At 37.8% G+C, this 12215-nt stretch overlaps 1 protein-coding gene across 1 annotated transcript; it reads left to right on the top strand.

Moving 5' to 3' along the window:
• The first annotated feature begins 206 nt into the window (after positions 1–206).
• auh (AU RNA binding protein/enoyl-CoA hydratase) lies at positions 207–6825 on the top strand. Its single transcript, XM_005929021.3, has 10 exons — positions 207–471; positions 1118–1185; positions 1837–1924; positions 2223–2309; positions 2632–2724; positions 3346–3402; positions 3672–3859; positions 4612–4662; positions 4842–4889; positions 5315–6825. The coding sequence occupies exons 1-10, from the start codon at positions 243–245 to the stop codon at positions 5390–5392; spliced, it is 987 nt and encodes a 328-aa protein (XP_005929083.1). The 5' UTR covers positions 207–242; the 3' UTR covers positions 5393–6825.
• Positions 6826–12215: the final 5390 nt, after the last annotated feature.

Raw genomic sequence — 12215 nt, forward strand, 5'->3', positions numbered from 1 at the left:
TCGTATGAATCAAATGTAATTGTCACGTTCAAAAAGTGAGTAATTATTTTCATCATATTTACTATTGGGTTTTAAAATTAGTGATATATTTTGCACCACATTTATAAATTAAGACAACGCGCGACACGAGTAAAATAAAATTAAGAATTAAATTCAATATTTTTTTTCGCAAATAAGTCATGTGATCTCATCACGTGACTGGGTTCAAAGTTGAAAGTCAAACAGCATTACAGCTCCTCGGTATGGCGGTCTTGGTAGGTTGCAGATCCTTTTGGCAATCTTTTCGCGTACAGGCAGCGCATCGACAAAGTGCGTGTAGGCTAGCCGCTGCCTTCTTCTCCAGACGGTATGTTCTGTCTAACAGAGTCGTGCTTTGTCCTCGCCTGAACGGCCACGGTGCTGTTACGCGATACTACAGCTCCGACTCAAAGGATGACCTGCGCGTTAGATACCTAGACGGAGAAGACAGCGGTAAGTTCTTGTCACAGCCTGCATTACCTGGAATGCGAGTTTGTCAGGAGAAAGCTGGTGTTATTGTCGAAACGGAATTCCAAAAAAGTCAAAGTAAAGGGTGGCACTCACATCACTGTGTAACATGATGTCATCCTAGACCGTAACAAAACACCAGAAAAGGTTCAAATTCATTTAATGCAGGTACATTTCCAAAAAAGAATTTGATAATCCCTTACCTTTAAGGCGAACAGAATGCAGTTTTGAGATTGTTTACTGGTAATGTTTAATAATTATGAGGAATTTCAAGTTAGTCGAATTTTCTCGAAAAGCTAGTGATATATATATAAATAAATAAATAAAAAATCATCATTGGTAATTAAATTAAAAAAATATATATATATATGTTCATAAGCTCTGACCATCTCGGCTATTCTTATATTTATCTTCTTTTTCAATTATATATTTATTTTGTTTATTGATTTCATTGTATGCTTAAAGTATGGTTTTAACTGCTATCTCTGTTTTATTATTGGAAAGCACTTTTGTCAACTTTGTTGTTTTTAAAAGTGCTATATAAATAAAGATGGATTGGATTGGATTCTGTTTTGGTGACATTAACGTGTGTGGCGTGGTCAGTCAGCAGGATGTCACATCTATCTTTCAGGTATTGTCGTCGTTGGAATAAATCGACCAAAAGCCAAAAATGCCATAAGCAAAAATCTTGTCAAAATGGTATGTATTGCTATGTGCCTTTTAGTCTATTTGTATTTTTTAAAATTATGGTTAGAACCAAGCAAACAATTCATAAGTTTCATCTAGAATTCTACTTGCCTGCACTACACATAGGCTTCTTTGTGCTTAGGTCATTCAGAGAGCTTGGCTACTTGAGTTATACATTATATGTAGTTATGGGTCATTATGGCTCAGGGGTGGCGATCTTTTTTTCATGTGTGAGTGAATTTAGTTTAAAAAGTTTTCAAGTGGTTAAAGATCTAAATGCCAGTCAATACTACAATTTCCTTCTATAAACCAATTAACTTTCTTGATGAACAGTTTTAAAATTAAACGGCTTTAAGATCTGGAAGGAGTGCACGCTTGTCTCTGTTCACCAATAACAGCTAACTATGACTAAGCTGTCCATGTTGTTTATGTCCTCATATAACTCAGTAACAGAAAAATAGACTTCTGCTCTTTAAATATCTGCTGAGCCTAAGCACTCAGTAGAAACTTAAGAGCTCAAAAGTATTTTACTAAACTTTTAATATTTCTTAAGTACTAGTTTATCCTGAACTGTGCTTCAAGTTATTTATTTTCAGTTGTCATAATTTATAAAATGTTGACAGACATTTTTTGTTGTTGTTGGAAAACTTTTTTGTCTTTCAGATGTTTGAAGCTGTGGAGGACATCAAGAAGAATAAAAAAGTGCGCAGTGTAATTTTATGCAGTTTGGTTCCTGGTATATTTTGTGCAGGTATACTGTCCTTGCTAATTGGGCTATTTTCTTTTTGAACCATAATTGGAATAATAATAATAACATTAAAAATGCTCTATGTTTTACTTGTCATTCTTCAGTTGTTGATAAATTCCCACATCACTATGATCCGGAATCTGAAATACCCATCTTGGGTCTTGTGAGCGAAATTCGGCTTTAAATTCAGAGACGGTAGCAGATGCCAAAACTGTGTGTGCTGGTAATGCACTCCTCTGCTGTATGCCTCAGGAAGCCACTTACCTCTGGCTGAACGCTTTTCCTTTGTGTCTATTGGCAGGTGCAGATCTGAAGGAGAGGGCCAAGATGCACCAGAGCGAAGTGGGACCATTTGTATCCAAAGCAAGAGCCCTCATTACAGAGCTAGGTAAAGTCTGAATCATGCAAAATGAATTCGTGAATTGTTTATTTATTGAGTTGGAAGTGCTTTAATGGTTGTTTGAGGTTCATGCCACACTTGCACAAATCTCTACTTAAACTGTTCACACAAATAATTTATGGACAAATCCTACATTCATCAATATTTATTTACCACAATTTGTAAGTAATGTGAATACATTTTGTTTGAACCAGTACTTTTCTTAAATTCAGTTCACTTTTTGTTATATATGGCAGTTCCCAATGATGGTCAGTCCTGTATAAATACAGTGTGCGTCTCCTTGATTGATAGAAGATCATTCTTTTCATAGGAAGCCTGCCAGTACCAACAATTGCTGCAATTGATGGTGCTGCCTTAGGAGGAGGTTTGGAAATGGCCCTTGCTTGTGACATCAGAATTTCGTGTAAGACTCAGAGGACTTTACTTTGTGCCTGTGTTTACTAATATGACATTAGTAGCGCCCCATGGTAAACCTGAAAGGGCTACACTCCAAGGAATGTATGAAAATCAAATATATATTATGAAATGTGTTTGTAGTACATTTTACAACTTTTATAATCTTTGAGTGAGAACCTGAGTTATGGCATGCTGCTAACACGGATGCTAAACATGCAGTAGAACATATTTTAACCAACTTAAAAATCAGTTTAACTGTGGCTTGAATTTAAAGTTTACTTGGCACTTTAAGCTTTATTTTATGAAGATCTGAAGCACTATTGGTCTCATTAAAAATAAAGATGTGAAAAAAAAGTTTAATAAATGCTTTCTTAATCCAATGTGTTTGAGAAATTTTGCTGCACGTTTTCCAAAGCCACTAAATGCTACTAAGAAAAGTAGTAATTCCACCTCAGGATTGACCACTTGTGATTGGTTAGTTTATGTCACTCTTAAAATACATTAATATGCTGAGATGGAACAGAGTTGCAGTTCTCACTGTTCTTCACTTTAGTGGTTTTAAAGTTGTGTGTTAAGAGCGTACATCAGTAGTAGTGGTAGTAATAATTTTTCTCTTTAATCTTTCTAGCCAATACTGCCAAAATGGGACTAGTTGAGACTAAACTTGCAATTATTCCTGGAGCAGGTACAGCATGTTTTATTTCATTTCTTTGTAAATTTTGTAGTTTCATTTTATATTATGTTGTCTATAAAAATGTAGTGTGTAAACAGAGCACTTATTAGATTTAGAAACCTTGGGAAGATAACTTGGGGAATTGTTTCCACAACTTGTCCTATAGTTTCTCCACAAGGTGGTCATTTTTACATTGAATTTCTACTACAGATGGAGGGCAGTATCAGTGTATCAATGGGTGAGGCCATATTCTATCCAGGTTTCTCCTGTGCCCTGTGCAGGTGGTACACAACGTCTCCCTAGGGTGATTGGCGTCTCTCTTGCCAAGGAGCTCATCTTTGCTGCACGAGTGGTTGATGGAACACAGGCGCAACAAATGGGTCTTGTCAGTCATTCTGTGGAGCAGAATGACAGTGGAGATGCTGCCTACTTGAGGGCTCTGGAGCTTGCACGGGAGATTAACCCCCAGGTAAGAAGATCATGTAACTGATAAGCAGATCTTTGTATCAATAATTTCAAGACCTTATTTTTACAATGCACTCTTACCCAACTGGACACTACTCCTTCGAGGTCTGCTTGTTGCAAAATGTGAGCACTCCATTGCGACTGTTATTTTTAGCTCTCTTTCAAAATTGCTATTCTAAACACCTGAATATTCACACTTGTGTTGCATGCCAGATTTCACCCTCTCTGAAAACAGAATCTCTCAGCTTGACTTTGGGAAAGTGAAAAGTCTCAGTGATTCAAATTACAGATAGTGAGTGGTCTTTGTGCTGGTATGGAAAGTCTTCTATTTTATTAATGTAGTGAGAGCAGTTCAGTTCAAGCTGTTTCACCCATAGTTGTCCCCTAGAACTCTCATCATGTTGCAGTAGAGCTCTTACAATGTGACCTAGGGGATGAAATTATGGTGCACAACCCTATAAATTTGTAAGAAAACTACAACCCTGGTGCTGGTTGGGCTTCTGCTCAGTTGTACCTTCTTCAGGCTTTCTCCCTGAACACAGCAGTTTAAACGTGGTCAAAAAAGGGCTTGAGGTGTTTAGTGCCAAATTGAAAGGATACATTTTTGTTTCCTTTGATCGTTCATATTTTAAAAAATGAACATTTTGTGCAAAACAACCTGACTTAAAAAAAAAACAGCGAAACATTTTCTCATATTAACCATTTCAACCATAGCATATAAAACTTATATATATTTTTGATTTTTTGACTCCACAGGGCCCAATTGCAATAAGGATGGCAAAGTTGGCAATTAATCAGGGGATAGAGGTAAGTGTGGTCAGTGGATGGGTGCCTTTACGGTTCTTTATTTTGTTGTAATTCCGGAATAAAATGTACATTTTCAAAACTTTACACCTTTTAAAGCTCTTCAGTTTAACTCTTTGCGGACAAAGATATTTTTTGGCTATATTGCAACCCTAACTGAGAATTCCCACATTCCCTTTCAGGTGGATTTATCTACAGGTCTGGCAATAGAAGAGGCTTGTTATTCCCAAGTGAGTAATGAAAAAGTGTGATTGTGCAGGTTGAAGATTGTTGGCATAAACGAAAGGTAGAATGTGAGGGTCAGGAAAACCTTATGTTATTCATCTCAATTATATAAAGTAGAAGAGGCTAGAGGCTATACTTTAGAGGCTATACTGCCCACCTCTGACAGAGATGTCTCTTTATTTGTTTTTACAACCAGCCAGTTTATTTCTTGCAGTAAACTGGGCAGTTTGCAATGTTACAGAGTTTTAGGGACATTTGTACCTGGAGATCTGTGCATTTAAAAAAAACAACAACAACAAAAAAAACCTGTCTAACCAATAGGGTATTGTGAAACCATTGGGAGGGTAATTTGTGTCTTGTGTATATACAAGAACACAGAAGTGGCCACGGTGCATGGTTTTTACTACTCACATGCTTTTGGTGTTTTAAGGTGATACCAACTAAAGACCGTTTGGAAGGCTTGGCTGCTTTCAAGGAGAAGAGGCAGCCTCATTTCAAAGGGGAATGAAGTCATCGTTCCAGAATCGATCAGTTCTGCCTTCAGCTCTGCTACTGTTCACTGCTTCCAACATAAATTACGGGTCAGACTGAACTCGCCAATACATTAGCCCATACAGTACCCATAGGATAGTTGACAGCTGGACCTTAGGGGTTATTGTGGGCTGATGTTTCAGGCTAAAGCACTTTCTGACTTTGTCGATTCAATTCACTTTTATTTATATAGTGACAGTTTATGACAGCAGTCACCGCAAGGCGCTTTAAATTGTAAGGTAAAGACTTTACAACTAACCACATTAAGATTTGGAGAAACAAAGCAAACTAACCCAGCTAAGTTAAATGTGTCCTGCTGTGTTCATGTCTGCATAAAACAGTTTTTGATTCACTTTACCAAAATGGAGTGAATGGAGATAGTTTGATTTCTTACTTTGGGAGCCTCAATGTGCTAGTAACAAAAAATCCTTCAGATCAACTGGTTGAAAATCATTGTTATTTTTCTACAAGTCAGTTTTTGGTGCCAAATTAATCTGATTAATTAAAAAAAAAAGATTAAAAAAAGATCTGAGCAACTTGATTACTGCTCAGAGCTTGATACGTTTCCACATTTGTTTCATAGCAAACATAACCTAAACTATTTTGTTTACGTGTCATCTTTACTTTCTGTCCAATTTTGTTACTTAAGACAACATCATATTAAAGTTGTTTTTGTTTTGTTTTTTTTAATACAAACCTTCTTTAAACACATGAGGGGTGCTTAAAGCTTACACTGTCTGAAACGATCTGAAATCGGCTTGTCTCCCTTTACAGCAACTTTGTTCTGCTTGGCTATCCCTTGAACAGGACAACAGTGGGTTGTGCTTCTCTGCTGAAAGCCAGAGCCACACCTGAGATAACGATATTATGGATATCAGTTCTGACATCATACAAAGCTAAGAGTAGAGCAAAACGCCTCAAACCTGTAGTTTTTAGTAGTCTAAAGCCAGATCTTTTGGCTTATATTGATTAAAATAATGGGATACCTGCTGTCCTCATTATTTGTAACTGGCCATGTTCATTATGACTGTCCATCATTAATTTAAGAGGTGAATATGACAAAAAGGAAAATCAGAGTAAGTCCTAGGGAGACCGGAGAAGCAGCATGTTGAATGTGAATTTAAATGCATCGCAGAGCTCACTACGAACTCCAAGTCACTTAATTATTTTTAACGTATACTACATTGAAAGATGAGTGGTTTTTCTTGCAGTATACATCTGTCCATAGTACTGCTGGAAAGGTCAAAAGCGTGGGATTTGACTCTACACACATCACAAGTCTGTTCGGTTTTTAGTGTATCTGCAGAAATTGAATACATTTTCAGTTTGACTTGAGAAATGTGAACTACACTTAAAACTTTTTTTTAAGTATATTCTGAAATAAAAAATAAAAAAGGCTTATCAGTGTAACTTGTGTTACTGTGGTTTTTTTTATATAAATGATATTCATTTTAAACGTGCATTAACACAGAGTTTTGTTAATCATCAACTTTTTGGCTGCTACCTTCAGGAGTTGTCACAGCGCGTGATTTGCTCTCATCTCACCTTATCCCTAGTATCCTTCCTTGTTACGCCATCCCTCTGAATACCCGCTGTCACCACATCCATGAATCTTCTCTGTGAGCCCGCCCTCCGCTTGAGCTGTCATATTGATATACTCGCTTTAAATTTTGTAGGCTCTTTACCTTCTAATACAGTGGCGTTAGGCAACTGGGGGGAAAAAAAGGAATTGTCCTGTCCATCTTGATCGCTCACAGTGAGTGTCATTTTAAACTCTTGCCTCAAACTCTATCTTCAGACTTTGGGTCAGTACCACCATCCCCACACCATACATCATAGCAGGTGTCCCTCCCATCTTGTAAATCTCCCTTTCACGCTTGCTGCTATCCTTCTGTTGCAAATCATCCCTACTGTTACTACAGATCAGAGTGGTGCTTATAAACACCTTAGACAATGGAGACTCCTGCCTGAGTTCATCTGTCAGCCTGTCCAACACCTTTGCAAATAAGAAGGGGTGATGACGTAATGTAATACCACCTCCACCCTGAACACTTATGTCACTCCAACCACACACCTCACCACTCTTTCACTGCTGTCCTCATACAAATTTCTCTGCTACTACTGATTTTCTAATGCACCACTGCAGTTCCTCTCTTGGCACCCTATCATATACTTTCTCCAGATCAATGACACTACAACTCTTTCTGACCTTCTCTATACTTCTCTATCAACACACTCCACCTTTCTTCTTAACATAGCTTCAACAATGCTTTCCCAAATCTTCATGCTATGGCTCATCAATTGTATAACTCTGACCATCACTAGATCTGCTTTCTGGACCTCTCCTATATGGTTTCAGTTTGTGAAATAGTATTTCTTTCTTGATTTCTATTTTTTTTGTTACATTTTATACTTAGCTGTTTCAGTTTCTCAAACGAATTTTAATTTTAAACAGATAATTTAAGTTAATATAATGCAGATTTTAAATTGCCAACCAACCCTAATAACTGGTTCTGCAATCCTGCTAAGAAAGAACTGCAATCAAATATTTGCAATACCTGGCAATGTGACTTTCACAGTGCTGTTGGGGAATTGTGGCAGTCTTCTTTATTAATTTTCTTTTGTTTGGTGCTGTGCTTCAGATCACTGTCCTGCTAAATAAACCAAGTTCACTTGAGTTAGAGGGCATAAACTGCTGGCCAGACATTCTTTCAGGATTTTCTGGTAGAGAGGACGATTCATGGGACAGTCACTGCAAGTCATCCAGGTCCCATAGCAGCAAAGCATAGACCATCAAACAACCACCACCATGTTTGACCATTGGTGTGATGTTCTTCTTATGAAATGCTGTTAGTATTACACGAGATGTAATAGGACACAAACCCTCCAAAAAGTTCAGCTTTTGTCTCACCCACAGGATATTTCCCCAAAAGTATTGGGTATTTTGAAGATGTTTTTGCAGTAGTTGTGCCTTAAAACTCTCCCATGAATGCCATTTCTACCCAGTTTCTTACTTTTGAATCATGAACACGGACCTTAACCTGAGGCCTGCAGTTCTTAAGATGTTGTTCTTTATTCTTTTGTGACCTCCTGGATGAGTCATTGATTACTCTTGAATTTTGGTAGGTCAGCCACTTGAAGGTTCACCACTGTTCCAAGAATTCTTGATTTGTCCATAATGATCTCACCTTAGTTCATTGGATTCCAAAGATTTAGAAAGGTTTTGTAAACTTTGCCAGTCTTATAGATGTCATTGACTTTGTATCTTATCTGTTCATACCATAATCTAAAGAAACTAATGATGTGTTACTTTGAGATGGTGTCAGTGAGTGTGGCTGGCCATCATCTGTAACCTGTTCTCTTTATGGCCACTCAGTCTACATCTGTTTTCCTGTCTTCTCATTTATGACCACCAACTTCTCCTAAATATTTTAGTCACTGTTGAAGAGTAGTCCCAACTGGTCCCAGGATATCAGCAATTTTGTATTGAACTTGTACTAGCAACCATACCTAAGTGTATTTGCCGCAGTCCAGCTTGCCTTTCTTTCTGCAACAAATACAGAAGATGGGTAAAACACTGTGTCATTATGCCCTGGAAGTCCCTGAAACCTAGTTATCAATGGATCCCACCTGTGACTACGCATCTCATTGTCCAGCCTTTACAGTGTTATGTGCAATCTCGTGGTTGTTGGTCTTGTCCCTTAGGGTTGAAGTCAGGGTTGGCTCGGGTCTCTTTAGCATGGGAGAGGGTGTCTATTCTGGGTGTCGAGTGGTTCTTGGGCGCCTGGGGTCCTGTTGCCCTGATTTCAGCTCCCACAAAGATGGCTGGCCTGTGGTTCTCTGGTGCTCTTGCCCTTTGGCTGTGAGGGCTCCATCTAGGGCCTCCCTTCTTCTAATGCTGGGGTGGGCATGCAGCTTTTATCAATATGTGTGGCCTGGGGTCTTCAGTACTCTGGGGGTGCTGTGGATGGCCCGGGTCTTTTTTCTGTCTGCATCTGGCCTCACATGTTGGTCAAGTTACTTGAAAAAGTAATTAGTTACTAATTACTTCTCCAAGAAATTAATCCCATTACTTTACTGATTACTCATTTTCAAAAGTAATTAGTTACTGTATTACTTCGTTACTTTTTAAAACATGATACACAACCTGAATAAGTTATAAAGCAAAAGCCCTTTCAGGCCAGTTCTATTTTTTCTGCATAACCCATAGGCTAATTATGTTTAAGGTTGAAGCATTAGTTAATGGCAGGACTTCTTTGAGCAGTTTTGTAGGAATGGTGTCTAAAAGACACATTGATGGTTTGGAGGAAGTAATTATTGAAGTTAACCCAGAAAGATCAGTTGGAGAAAAAAGACTAAATGAATATCAATGATGAATAGTAAGATGTTCTAGCCTAAGAAGGCTTTCTTATAAAGCAAAATACTATTTCTCCAGGCTATTTCCCTGGCTGCATGAGTATCATTTGCACCACTTACTGGACTATAACTGGAGAGCTTTCTCTAACAAACAGATTGAGCTTCTCTGCCAGAACAAATACAGGAAATCTGGCATGCATTATACAATATCTCTCTACAATGCAGCAGATAATCATCTTCACTCCCACTATAACCTCTTTTTCCCTTTCTGATTTTGAAATATTTTGCTATGATGATAATCCTTATTATTACTACTATAGCAAGAGAATTTCCCAAATCTGGAATAAATGAAGTAGATCATATGTTAATTTCAGCTTTTAAAAAGTTCTGTATAAAATAAATATACACAAGTGATTGTTCATGGTGGGTCTTCCGTTGACAGATGAGTAAAGGTGTGCTAATACACTAATATGGATGCATTAATAGCTAAACGTTCACATACGGGGAATAGACATTTTTGTGCTGGATTCAACAGAGATGATGCTTGTGGTTTGCACACTGCTGAGAAAAAGACATCTCAGTTTAGTTAACTTCTGCTCTGTTTTATGAAAATACTTGTGCTATTTAGGAGCAATAAGTGGGCCTTGTGTTATGGATTCATCACTCCAGCAGACATCAATTATAACACTCAGTTGCAAACTTTTCAACATAGGAGTATGTTGTACCACAGAACACCACCACATCCAGAGTGAAGACTGAGTGAAGACTTTTAGGACAGAGAGTTTTGGCACTGAACTCACAGCTCTTATAAATACATATGCCACAAGACCAGCCCCCAAAATACTCCTGCTCAGAAGAGGGGTCGCAAAACTGACACTGTGCCTCTTTAGCAAATCCAAGTAGCTTTTTAAAAAAAGAAGGCTTTGCACTACTGCAGGTGTTAGTAAATCTGGCCCTAAATCTTTGTTTAAAAAACAAAACAAAACATTGCACACTGTAGTTTCAACATGGCGGCCATCTGGGATTGCATTGTTAAGGAGGCTAGTGCAAGGTTATTTGGATTCTTAGCACACGGCATGTTTGTTTTCCTAAATCCTTATCAGTTTTCTTACCTACCTTTCCTTAATGACATTTTCATTGAAGTCATGGAAAAGAGTTTAGGAAAAGGAAGTAGGAGGGACTTTTGTAACATACCAGACTTTGTTTTACAGACTCTTACAAACATGCTAGACCTGTTTGTGCACCTAATACTCATAGTAGAATAGCCCAACACCACTGCTGTGTTAGGTGAATCTTCTCGCAGCTTCTCAGTAGGGTTTGCCCCCTTCCTGATTTCCTCTTTTTGTTGTCACACTTAAATATTTCAGATCATCAAACAAAATTAAATATTAGACAAAGATAACACAAGTAAATTAAAATGCAGTTTCTAAATGAAGGTGTTAAAAGGGGAAAAACACTTTTGAAAAACTGGAGAAAAAATTCCAACCCTACATGGCCCTGTGTGAAAAAGTGATTGGCTCCTAAACCTAATAATTGGTTGGGCCACACTTAGCACCAACAATAGCAGTCAAGCATTTGTGATAATAGGCAGTGAGTCTTTTACAGCCCTGTGGATGATTTTTGTCCCACTCACCTTTGCACAATTGTTTGAGCATGAACCATCTTTTATATGGTTAAAGGTCATGCCATAGCATCCCAGTTTGATTCACGTCAGGACTACAACTCATCAGTCCACATTTTCCCAAAAGTCTTGGGGTTCATCAAGATGTTTTCTGGCAACAGTGAGAAGAGCCTTTATATTCCTTTTGTTCAGCAGTGGTTTTTGACTTGGAACTCTGCATGCAGGCCATTTTTGCCCATCTCTGTCTTATGGTGGAGTCATGAACACTGACCTTAACTGAGGCAAGTGAGGGCTTCAGTTCTTTGGATGTTGTTCTGGAGTCTTTTGTGACCTCATGGATGAGTTGTCACTGTCCTTGCCATTTGTGTGGCAGTCACTTTTTCACACAGGACCATGCAGGTTTGGACTTTTACCTTTTAATAATAAAGTCCTCCATTTAGAAAATGCATTTTGTGTTTATTTGTGTTATCTTTGTCAATATTTAATTTGATCTGACACATTTAATTGTGGTAAACATACAAAAAAAAAAATCAGGAAAGGGGCAAACACTTTTTCATCCCGTTGTATATGGTGGTCTCACTTTGCACAGCAGAATTTGTCATTTCCGGACCTGTAATCCACAATTATTGCTGTCTGTCATGAAGTGCAGGTAAATTAAAACAGAACAAAACCTCAACCGGAGAACCATATATGAAAATCAAAATGAAAATCAAAATACAAATGTTTTTATTTTTTCCACATTTTAAAAAAAATTTATCATATTTATCTTAACCTCAAGAACAATCTACACAATCAATACATTTTTCTAGTACAATGATGGTGA

Source organism: Haplochromis burtoni, unplaced genomic scaffold, assembly GCF_018398535.1.
Source record: "Haplochromis burtoni strain Fernald_Lab_line unplaced genomic scaffold, NCSU_Asbu1 Contig_113, whole genome shotgun sequence".
NCBI classification, from domain to species: domain Eukaryota; kingdom Metazoa; phylum Chordata; class Actinopteri; order Cichliformes; family Cichlidae; genus Haplochromis; species Haplochromis burtoni.

Bases quoted from the DNA above. Each gene is read 5' to 3' on its own strand.
- auh (XM_005929021.3), top strand. From the start codon at position 243: ATGGCGGTCTTGGTAGGTTGCAGATCCTTTTGGCAATCTTTTCGCGTA. The intron at 1,925-2,222 runs GTATACTGTCCT...GTCTATTGGCAG, and splicing joins TCCTGGTATATTTTGTGCAG to GTGCAGATCTGAAGGAGAGG. The intron at 4,663-4,841 runs GTAAGTGTGGTC...ATTCCCTTTCAG, and splicing joins CAATTAATCAGGGGATAGAG to GTGGATTTATCTACAGGTCT.